This window comes from Halictus rubicundus, chromosome 1 (assembly GCF_050948215.1).
Source record: "Halictus rubicundus isolate RS-2024b chromosome 1, iyHalRubi1_principal, whole genome shotgun sequence".
NCBI classification, from domain to species: Eukaryota; Metazoa; Arthropoda; class Insecta; order Hymenoptera; family Halictidae; genus Halictus; species Halictus rubicundus.
Genome location: NC_135149.1, coordinates 29,165,882 through 29,177,337, shown reverse-complemented (window position 1 = coordinate 29,177,337; position 11,456 = coordinate 29,165,882). Strand labels below are relative to the sequence as shown.

The window sequence follows — 11,456 nt, the reverse complement described above, 5'->3', positions numbered from 1 at the left end:
GTTTAACGGATGTTTTGCGCTCGTTGCGTTCGCAGTGAATGAATTCACGCGAATGAAAACGCGGTTGCACGTACCATTGGGACTTGATTGGTTTAATTAATAGGTGCGCGTAAGGTGAAAGACAAATTTCGAACGTTTAACGTCCATTCATTTTCAATTAGATTAAGCCGGAATGGAAAGGACAAAGAGACTGACGGAAGCGACGCTTTGGGACACTGTTGGGAAACTCGAGATGAAACCAGTGTCAGTTATGCAGGAAGATCAATATTTTCGGTCCTGGGAAATTATTTACTTTTAGCCGAATATCCCTTTCGATCGACCTCTGAAGGTTTAATTAATTATTGATCCAAGAGCCGCAATAGCGTTCGGAGCTAATATGAGTTGCACCGCTGATAACTAACCGCCTGTAGTTAAATGAGAATGTTTAGACCAATTGTGACGAAACTAGGAACTGGGAGAACCTGCGTAGATTGTTGATCGACTCTGAAGAGCCCAGGATGACGTATAATATATAGGCTTCCGATGGACCATAAGTCCTCCATTCCCTTTGCTTTTCTTCCGTAGACGCGAAATGAAAACGAATTTTCTGTGTTGCAATTTTATATGGTTCCCTAGCTGAGCGTTCTTTTTTAGTAGGTGGCGCAAAAAATGTTCAGAGACAGTGCTGGCCATCTAGCAGCAAAACAATGAAACTACTCCACAGCAGCTGGTAGTACCACAAACGAGGTATAGGAGTACACCAATCACCATATGGGATTTCGTGTCTCACGATCTGAAATACCGACATCGAAATATCGACAACGATAACAACTACAGTAAGGAGCAAAACTGAGTCCACACTGTTTGAAACAACATAACTTTTTTAAAATTAGATCAAATGACTTGAATGTTATTGAGAAGTTAGAAGGATTAGTTTTTGAACGAATTAACCAATATCGGTGAAATTTTCAGCATGGATATAATTTATTCGAGCGAATCTACTCCCTACTACTACCCTAAATAGACTCTACTCCTATACCTTGTTTGTGATGTAACACAAATAAACTTCTGTGACATAATAGCAAATATATACAATTACCTCCCACAAGATGAATTTATCAGTAAACATAATCCCCAGCCCCTACAAAAATATGCGAACACTCGATCAACCAGATTCATTAAAAAAAGAATCGAAATTCGTGTAGTATATTCATGTCGTTTGAAATTATAATTTGTACACACGTTAATATACGTAATTAATGAAACGCTCGGCTAAGAGTACAGACAATGTGATAACTGATAACAATGCCGACTATCACCTGCTCTCATCCGGTCGTCGAACAATGCCACTGTTGATTGTACATATGTATGTAGAGTAGCCAGGGATACAGCTGTGGTTTATCTAGCGAACCGTCTTTGTTTTTCGTGTAACACGTAATTTGGTTTCCATAAAAGATAAGAATGCCACCTTTGGGTAGATAACGTGGCCCAAAACGTTGCACCTGCGTGGCGAGTACACGGTTTGAGCATTTGTAGTTAATTGCGAGCCTCGACGACGGGAACGTTGAGATGGCGGAGGGTTCTGAGATCAATTTTTTCGATCTGAAACTAGTCCACGATCATTTCGATCGTTCCCTGATCGAGGACGACGATGTAGATCTCAGAGCCTACCTGGACGCGTACAATGAACTCTACAAGTAAGTTTACCAATTGAACAACTGTTTCCACTCGCCAAACATAACCTTTCATTGCTGTGTTCCTGGAAAAAATTTTTCGTTGACTCTCATTCGTAAACACCTTCTTAGATTCTGTATTCGTTTAATTTCTTTTGTATGATCGACATGCACAGTAATGTTATACGTACGCACAGATTTTTCCAGCTGATGGGCAGCGTATTCGGTTTCGTCTCCTCAGACTTGAAGCAGAAGATTGAGATGCTGGTGGAACTCTTGACCAAAGACGACCAGAATTACACTACAGTCAAGTCTATGATATTATACGAAAAGGAGAACAATATTCTTGATAAGGGAGACCACAGTAATGGTGCTCGTACCCTGTTGAGGCTCCACAGAGGATTAGGTAGCATTCCATATTGTAATTTACCCGTAAGAAGAGCATTTGAAATGGGTTGTTTGAGTATCTTGCTTGCTATTAATAATTGAAAACAATTTATCAGAAGAAGTTTGTTTTATTTCAAGAGGCCTATAATCTGGGGTCACTAGTTTTTTTATAGGTGGAGGCATAGAGATAGATTATGACCTGTTTTAGATGCTACGGTCAATATAAAAAATTGTAATACGGGTGCACTAATCCTTGTTCAATCTTTAGATTTTATTAGGGAATTTTTGAGGCAGTTAGGTGACTTGTCGGATGCTGATAAAACGTCCAACTCTTGCCAGGATGCATATAATAAGACTTTAGCCAAGCATCATCCATGGGTGATTAGAAAAGCAGCCATAGTTGCCATGTATACCATGCCCACCAGGGAACTGTTGTTCAAGAAGGTGAATAACTAAATATGGAGCAGATCAAGAACATGTTTCATATCTGTAAATTGTTTCCAGGTATGTGGGTCCGAGGTCCAAAGGAACATGGATGTTTTGCCGAAGATGTTGGAGGTCACCGAAGACGTGTTCAGTCGTACTCACAATCTCTATGATATTCATCAGCTTCACAACTTGCCGTAGGATTCAAGAGGAAGCTGGTATTATGTAAATTGGTGGTATTAAATGCTGCACATGCTTCATGGAGCTGCTCGGAAAAAGGCACGAACATTCCGTAATCCGAAAACATTGTGATACGCGGTAATTTTATGGCAGTACGTCGCGACCTTACACGACGTTTTGTTCTACAGTTTTACTTACTATTTATACCGTTATTTATAGTTTCCGATATTGTACAAAGCGCACTGGCTTAGCCCCCTCCCCCCTTAGCTTTAGTTTCTGTTGCATTTAATGAACAGCACGATTTGTACAATTTTACCGTGAAATCGGCGCTCAACGGATCGGTGCAATTTTATTTAGCATTTAAATGTTTCTATTACGAGTCAGTATTGTACAACAATGTCAATGGATACTTTAGTGAGAAGTACACGGCTATTTCTTTGCCCTAGTCTACTTACACGAGCGTATAGCATCGACAGGTTGCAATTTGGCAAATAAAACCCACAAATACCTTTCTTATTATTACCAACAAGAAAAAATGTCAAGAGGGGAACACGATGAATAAGGATAAACATTGTAGTGAGCAAAAATGTTCCTCATGGTCACATCTTTCGAAGTTTTAAGGTCAACGATGTTCTCCGAAACACGTTTGCTTAAAAATTGTTTGCTTACCACAATGTTCGCTCCTTCGAACATAATCAAACTGCGGATCTTTTTGCGAAATAAAAATGATACGAAACACGAGCCAAATAGAAACTTTATTTTGTCTTTAACGATTTTAATCAGTTCAAACTAACACATGAATATTTTGAAACTCTCTGAGTATGTCCGCTGCATTAAATTCCACTTACACACTTTCGTCACAAATCCATAAAATTCGCATTGTAGTAATCATATTTTTCGTCCGACGTTTTCTCCCATTATCAACGACAATTAAAGTATTTAAGGTGCTTAAATTGGAGGAGACACCTTGCATACAATAATACCGACATTGGCAAATACTAGTGACATCGCCCTTCCATTTTTTCGGCGAGGGTTCTGTTAATCAGAACCACAAGTTCAGTCTCCGTACTAGTTTTTATAAAACAGTCTGTAAAATTACAAATTTGCATAACAATTTGCAACGTAGTTGTCAAGATGAGGACTCATTTAGCTAGGAACTTGATTAGTTAACTGACGAGCGTGCCCGTAGCATTGGCAGCGAGCATGGTTGACACAGTGGAATTTGGAGCGTTGCCGAATGCTCCGTCGGTGACCAGCAGCCCTGAAAACGGCGTTAGCGTGTCAGAGAAACGCGACTTGAAGAGTGAGAAATATCGCAAATTTTGATAATCCAAAACGGTTTCAATCACGATTGAAAATTTACCAGCGATGCTAGCAGTCAAAAAACAAACGGCAGAGCCAGCTACGAACGCCCTCATAACAGCGTCTGTGATCTGTTTCTTTCTTTCGGGTGCTAAACTGCTCAGCACACCGAGGGTGATGCCCACAGACCCCGGATTAGCGAAACCGCAAATGGCGAACGTCGCGATCGCCTCTGTCCTGCCGAAGAGCTTGCCCTGGCGCTTGAACTCCCCTAACTTCTGATAGGCTACGAACTCGTTGACCACTGTCTTCAGGCCTATCAAGGTCGCCACCTTCTCGCAGTCCTCCCACGGCACCCCCATTATCCAGCTCAGGGGCTTGAACACTTTCGACAATATAAACTGCGACAAAAATGGGATCAGTATTTTTCAAGTAAAAAGGGCCTAGCCGATTAAGATGGTCAAAACTGCCCTTAGAGGGTTTTCAATGATTAATGAACCATTCGAAAGCTGACCCGGAAAAACCCCTCTGAGCAAAATTTCAACCCCCTATCTTGCCCGTGAGGGTAGTTACAGGGTAAATTAGATTTCGCGCTTTTCCGCGCATTTTCCACACTCTGATGCTTCCTAAAATTCTGAAAAAAATGTCGCATATTTTGGATCCCGAGACAGATTTTTGAGAATTTTTTCAGATTTTTTTCTTGCAAACTGTGGTCGTAAACAATGAAAAACCTCGAAAAAATCAGAAAAATTTACATTTCTCAAAAATATGAAAACATGCTATTTTACGGTTTGGTGCCCCGATAAAGTACCATAACAGGCAGTGTCGTCAATTTTTTTTAGATTTTTGTTGTGGGCACTTTTTGTGAAAACAAGAAAAACCTCATTTTTTCGCCGTTTCAGCTATTGGGAGGAAAGTTACACTTGTTGGTTTTACCGCAGGTATATATTAAGTCATTTTAAACATTATTACATTGAAACAAGTAAGTGTTTGACCTAAGAAATGTGTTTTAAGAGAAAAAATGAAAACCCTCAACAAAGGTTTTCGAGATGTTACATCTTATTTAAAAGATCTTGGTTTCAGAGTTCTCTTACGACCACAGTTTGCAAGAAAAAAATCTGAAAAAATTCTCAAAAATCTGTCTCAGGATCCAACATATCCCACATTTTTTTCAGAATTTTAGGAAGCATCAGAGTTTCATTTACCCTGTAGCTACCCTCACGGGCAAGATAGGGGGTTGAAATTTTGCTCGGAGGGGTTTTTCCGGATGAGTTTTCGACTGGTTCATTAATCATTGAAAAACCTCTAAGGGCAGTTTTGACCATCTTAATCGGCTAGGCCCTTTTTCAAGTACAATTCAAAGCGTATGATAAAACCAATGACGGCAATAACAATATGCTCGCTTACTTCAAGGGAGAGTGGTTCGCCAAAGTTAGCGGAGTCGTAGCCAACCAAGACGCCCAGCCAGCCTAGAAGCGAGTTTATCAGTGAGATAAACGAGACGAACGCGACGATATTGGCGATGATGCCCAAAACCAGAGGGATGGCGGCCATTGCACCCTTGCTGGCAGCGTCCATCAAACTGTTGTCTTGCCTACGGGAAGAGTATAGATTTTGCGAGGTCACTGAATTGATTTTTGCGCCAAAAACGTGCTCGCACTCACGATTTCTGCAGCTTCACATTTTCGCGGGTGATGAGGATCTCCTCGGTCTCCGGGTAAAATAGTTTCGAGTAGCATAGCGCGGCCGGTGCTGCCATCAGCGATGCGGTTATCAGGTGAGCCGGGTTCGCGCCAAACTCGATGTAAGCAGCGAGCACGGTCCCTGCGTACAATCAAGCAGATATCATCCGGCTGATAAAACCCCGTCAGCGGCGAGATTTAACTGGATTAACGCATTCTTCAATTAACCTGATACCGTCGCGAAACCTGAACACATGATAGCATGCAACTCGGAGGAAGTCAACTTGTTCAGATACGGTTTAATGAGCAACGGAGATTCTGTCTGGAAGCAGACGCATGTGATTACGACGACTGAGCCGACCGCTCCACTATACTAGATCGAATCCGCTTCTCACCATTCCTATGAAAATGTTCGCAGAGCAGTTCAAGGACTCGCAGATCGACGTGCTCATCAACGCCTGCAGGATCCGACCGATGTTCAGGATGATCCACTGCATCACGCCCGCGTAGTACAGCATTTGGATGAAGAAGCTGAAGTAGAAGATCACCGGCAGCACCTGGAATTTACATTCTAATTACAGTATTTTAGTTAGCTGTTACTTGCAACTTAGCTACCGGAAGCTTTTGGACACCGCAACTGTTATTCGTGTTCGATCATTTCTGATTCTGTACGGTTTAACCACTTTCTTTGTGTGGTTAATCCGGAAATTATTAAACAATTTTGCTCGGTACAGTTTGCTGATTTGTACCTAAAAATCTATGTTGAACAGTTTTAGATCTTTTGAAGGTCATTAAGACATTGTTGGCGAACCGTCCACGCCAATCTTTTATCCAGAGTCTTCCAATAAAACTTATCAAAAAATGTAATCTAACAGCTCAGAGATTCTTATTTCTCGTCTTCAGAGATTGTTAAATATTTGGAAAAAAAAAGTTGCTAAGCTTCTTATCTGGCTTATCAGGCTTTTTAAATCGTTAACGATAGACGGATTTATCTGTTGATATAGGGTATACTGACGGCAAACGCGAAGACTCCATCGCCGACCAGCTGTTTCCCGAAGATGAACTCTGAACCGCTTTTGGCGAAGTTCAAAAACGCGGCGACCTTGTCGGACATGCATTGGCAAATGGCTCGGCCGACGTCCCATCGGATCGTGAACAACCCGAAGAGGAATTGCAGGATCAATCCGCAAAGAACTGGCTTCCAATTAATCTACAACAACGCAAGGACAATCTTCATTTAGATCGTCTTCCTCATCATCTTCATCGTCATCTCCTTTTCGTATAGAATTGCAGAAAACGTCTTAAGTAGCTGTTGGGACTATTTTTAATATTTTCGATCACATGAACAATTATTAATTCGTTTAATTTTGCATCGTTGCACAGTCGTAGGGGATGATCCACGGATCGATCGACTCACCCGACCAGGATGTTTCGAGAATATCCATCCGAAGCACATCAGAGTAACAACGCCGACGGCGCTCGTCAGCCTCTCTCTCGAGTCGACGGTGTCCAAAATTAGGAACACGATGATAGCAGCGAATATGCAGATGAAGATCACTGATCGGCAGACAGTGCCGCCGTATCTGTGGACAAAGGTTCCACGTTAATTTCTTAATTGGACTGGAATCGATAAGATTACTTGAAATCGGCTTTCCCGATGTGTCACCTGGTATTGCGGAAATTTTTTAGCCGTTTGCCGAGCGGGCTGACACCTCGGCCGATCTTTTTCCCAAAACGTTTCGCAGCATGATGATAAAGCACACCGAAGTAGCCGATCGCGAACAGAAGCAGCAACAATCCGTAGCCATGACACCAGTCGAACCCTTCTTCGAAGTCTGAAATTGTAATTTTTCTCCGCGTTTTAATTGCTGTTTCACCTGCCAGCAATTTTTGAAAATTGCTCATAACCACTGCAGTGAGTTTAATGCTTCAAGAATTATTATTTGAGCCCTGTATGTTAGTCGGAAATGCTTGCACGAAGGACTCTGAGATAATGAGCTGAACTTCCAATCATTTCAGGTCCATTTGTAGTTTCAAAAAAGATGTTCATCTTACAACACGAGCAGAACGAAATCAGACATTCTTAAGGAACTTATGATGGTTAAAAGAATGTTCAGCGATGGATATTTCAATCAGGAATGATAGCCAGTGTTGAATTTCGAAGAACGAATTGATTAAAGAGGCACTGCATTATCAACAATTCAAGCAGACGTGAAACGCTTTCGCGTGTCCTAGCAACTCTGTCGACACCGCGGCGCTAATCGTTCGCTTCTTATAGCAGTCGCCACTATACGGATCTTTAAGCGAATCTGGTTTTTTCTAGATTGAATCATGCAGCCAAGATTTCCCGGAAATTGACTTCTGCGAAGGACTTCGAGAAATCGTACAGAAAATAGAAATCCTGCGCAATCTTCTTGCACAGCGAATACAACTATAGTTATTAGTGCATAAAACCGGGCTTGTTGGAAAGCGTATCGGACAAGCGTTTACAAAAAATGTTATCGTTTCTTGTTTGCATTAGATTTGCAATTGCTATCACCCTAAACTTTTGCTTCAAAATTTACCTCCGCCACCATTCGTGAAATTTTTATCCTCTGCTGTTTAGATCATAATAGAATCAAAATTTCTAATTTAATTCCCCAAATATTTACGATGATACGAAAAATTAAGAGTTCTTTCTGTTTGAAGGAAAAATTGTTTTGTTCATAACTATCGCACGACCTACGTTTGCGCGATGTTTCCTTCGTGCATAAATTTCTTTGAATTTGTTTGACTGTTGTATTCTTTATCTCTTCGGCGTTATTATGCACGTCCACGAATAATTTAGAAACGTACGGTGGTTTTTCCAATACAGCGTGGCGAAGACGAAATATATCAGCAAGAGGACGTTGAAGGTCAGCCAGCACACGATCCTGACAATCCTGCGGTGCTTCGACAGGAAAGCGCTTAACGCGTGGTATCCTGCAGCTAAACAACCGTCAGACTCGTCCTCCTTTCTCGTTGCCTGCGATTTCAGAGAGTACGTTTCACCAACACCGCCAAAGAACCAAGGCCAATCTATTGTTTAGCAGATAATGAAAATTTATTGTCTCGATACACCGCGAACGCGCTTAGTTTAACGGCAGCACGCGAACTTCCCAACTGCTTCGCGATGAAATCGCGCATACAATTCTTAAATTCCCGGGCAAATTAGCATTTTTGACATTGGCATTGTCGGAGGTAATTCAATTTATTGATTTCATAATTAACCACTAGGTTTACGGGACACTGAAAGTGACTATTCTGCATTAGTTTGTAACAATAATAGGAATGTATCTATCAAAATTGTATATATACCCAAAGAAATGAAATTTAAATTGTTAAGTAAATTCAAAATGTTAGCATCGGCCATAGTGTTCACAGAAGTAAATTTACGTATTTATTAGAATGCGAATTAGACGGCAAAAAGTTTTCATTATCTTTACAATAGATTTTCCTGGTATGCCTCCGAGTTGCTGTATTATTTTTATCTATAACGAAGTGTTAAATAATCTGCTACCGATATGCTACCTTTTCGATTAATGTTATTGTAACGAAAGAAACCGTGGATGCACTGTGTCGAAAACACGCGTATCGATTGGATTGAGCAGAAAAAATCCATGGTCTATTAATAACCAATGCAATTTATTCCATCGATTATCGATCCCGGGAAACATTGACATTCCAGCGTAACTACAACACTCGAACGATTGCTTACCTTATCTTGCACGGGATCGTCGTAGCGCTTGCCGGCCTCTAGTATGCTCAACTCATTGTCCTGTTAAGATAACAGCGTTTAATTAAAGATCAATGTATCGAGGCGCTACGTATCTATGTTTTGACCAAATCTAATTTGATCTGACAAGCCATATGCTTCAAGAAATTGCGGATTCCCGGTTTTCCAGTACCGTACACACTGTCTCCTTAATGGGGACCATCTCAGAAAATTATCCAATGTTTTCAAACATTTTTCTTTTATTTTACAATTCCAAGGATATTTATTTTACAATTTTCCAAGGAAGTGGGAACATTTATGTCTTCCAGAATCAAATTGACTCACAGTTGACATTCCATACTGGACGATTTTCTGAACATTTAACTCGCGTGGAACGTACACGCATTTTTTAATACCAAATTAATATGTTTCAGTAAAAGAGATTGCAAGTAGCAAAAGTCTGCAGTACGCGAGGAGCAAGGTATCCTCGAGTGTCAAATATAATCAAAGAGCTAACAAAGTCAGAGCAATGAAACAACAAAGCAGTGCCAGAGAAATAATTGTAGATTTCGGAACACCTGTCCAAGATTCGAGAGGAGGTGCACAGGTGACTAAAGATAGGATAAGAGACAGGTAAACAAGGGTCATTGAACCGTTCATTCCACTCCCAAAACTTTCTAAAATTATTTGAGCAGTCCACGTAGATTGCAAGTATACGAAATTGTACAAACAAGTACAATAATACATTAATTCGTACTAACATTTCCACAAACAATTCTCAACCCTCATCCCCTATTCTTCCACGTGCATCTTCATCAACAAGATTCATCTGAATCCTTTTCTATTTCACAGGACACCCTATCACCGCAAGAATGAATTAACTCCCAAGAAATACTCTGACTGGCATGGCAGTCACACCTCGTTCACCGCAAAATTAAAACACCAGAGATAAAAATGTTTAAAAAATATTAACACTAAACCTACCGAGCCTTAAAACTAACTGGTACATGGTCCCGCATAAAAATGACAAGATCGATTTTATTTAGACTTTGTGCGGCTGCTACTGTAACACATGCTCTACTGAAGATCTCTACACAATCATTCCTTATGAAATAATCTTTATTATTTCAATAATTGTACAATAAAAGATCTAGAACCGGTCATTTTGACCGGCGGTGGTAGGTTTAGTGTTAATCAAGATCGAAGTACATTTCGAAACTGCGCAGAATTGTTGGTAAACGCACTGGACAGAAGATAAGAAGCTAGACAACAATGAAACGTGAACAGATACCTCGAACGCAGGATTGGCAGTGCCCATGGTCCGGCAGGTGTGTCAAGCCCCTGCGAGAAGGTGTCCTCTTTGTCAGCACCGTGGCTCAGCACTGTCGCGAGCCTAAGCCGCTCATGGCTATCGACCGAGGTAAACGAACAGAACGATTGTTTCTGTCGAATCGGGTAAACTCTACGGCGACACTCGAGCGCCTCGTGTTGCCCTTACCATAATCGTTCATGTGGATATCAGATAACGCTGATAAGAGCGAGCCACCGTAGCTTCCCTTTTCTCCAATTCTCAATTTCCGCTGGTTATTCCGCACGTGATCGACCCAGTTTCGCGAATCCAGCCCGGTAGAGCGATCTTCTGGGAATCCCGCGGCGATAGGGGGAGATTACTATTACGCTGCCATCGCGACTATGTCACTGCCAACCGTCGCGCAGCGCAGGCAGCGGCTGTGACCGTTCGCGCGCACAATAAGCTGTTCGGTACGACTGAAGAATCGGCGGCGATCGCCGCTGTTCAACCTGTAACTTGGCCGATAAGGAAGTAGGGGAAACCAGTGCCGATACAACAATGAACATCGAGTGCCGGAATATTGCAATTGAGCTCGTAACCCGCGTTTGACGCCGCGGATGCGAGTTATCAACTGTCGCGAATTCCAGCATGAGTCCCGGTAAGACGAGATTTTCGTCGACCGGCACCGCTTATCTGCCGATTAGCCTGATTCCAGGGGGTGCTTGATTCCCGGGAATTATCCGAACATTCTGCACCGTCGCCTCGAACAGTTCTCGCAAGCTGCGTGTACGGTTTTTGCAGCA

The 11,456-nt window shown here is 41.7% G+C and overlaps 2 protein-coding genes across 3 annotated transcripts; one reads left to right on the top strand and one right to left on the bottom strand.

The window, feature by feature from the left end:
- The first annotated feature begins 1,329 nt into the window (after positions 1–1,329).
- On the top strand, positions 1,330–3,384 carry LOC143360211 (ceramide-1-phosphate transfer protein). Its single transcript, XM_076798868.1, has 4 exons — positions 1,330–1,676; positions 1,850–2,058; positions 2,308–2,483; positions 2,544–3,384. The coding sequence occupies exons 1-4, from the start codon at positions 1,549–1,551 to the stop codon at positions 2,664–2,666; spliced, it is 636 nt and encodes a 211-aa protein (XP_076654983.1). The 5' UTR covers positions 1,330–1,548; the 3' UTR covers positions 2,667–3,384.
- Positions 3,385–3,717: 333 nt separating this feature from the next.
- Cnt2 (Concentrative nucleoside transporter 2) lies at positions 3,718–11,142 on the bottom strand. Of its 2 annotated transcripts, XM_076798856.1 has the most exons (13): positions 10,861–11,142; positions 10,654–10,770; positions 9,366–9,425; positions 8,465–8,633; positions 7,296–7,464; positions 7,047–7,212; positions 6,645–6,839; positions 6,025–6,186; positions 5,858–5,951; positions 5,612–5,771; positions 5,355–5,541; positions 4,009–4,348; positions 3,718–3,906 (listed from the first exon to the last, which is right to left on the bottom strand). In XM_076798856.1, exons 2-13 carry the CDS (start codon positions 10,678–10,680, stop codon positions 3,812–3,814), a joined length of 1,824 nt encoding a protein of 607 aa, XP_076654971.1. In that variant the 5' UTR covers positions 10,681–10,770; positions 10,861–11,142; the 3' UTR covers positions 3,718–3,811. The 2 variants fall into 2 exon arrangements, with proteins under 2 accessions (XP_076654971.1, XP_076654962.1); XM_076798847.1 differs by having other exon boundaries at positions 10,654–11,142.
- Positions 11,143–11,456: the final 314 nt, after the last annotated feature.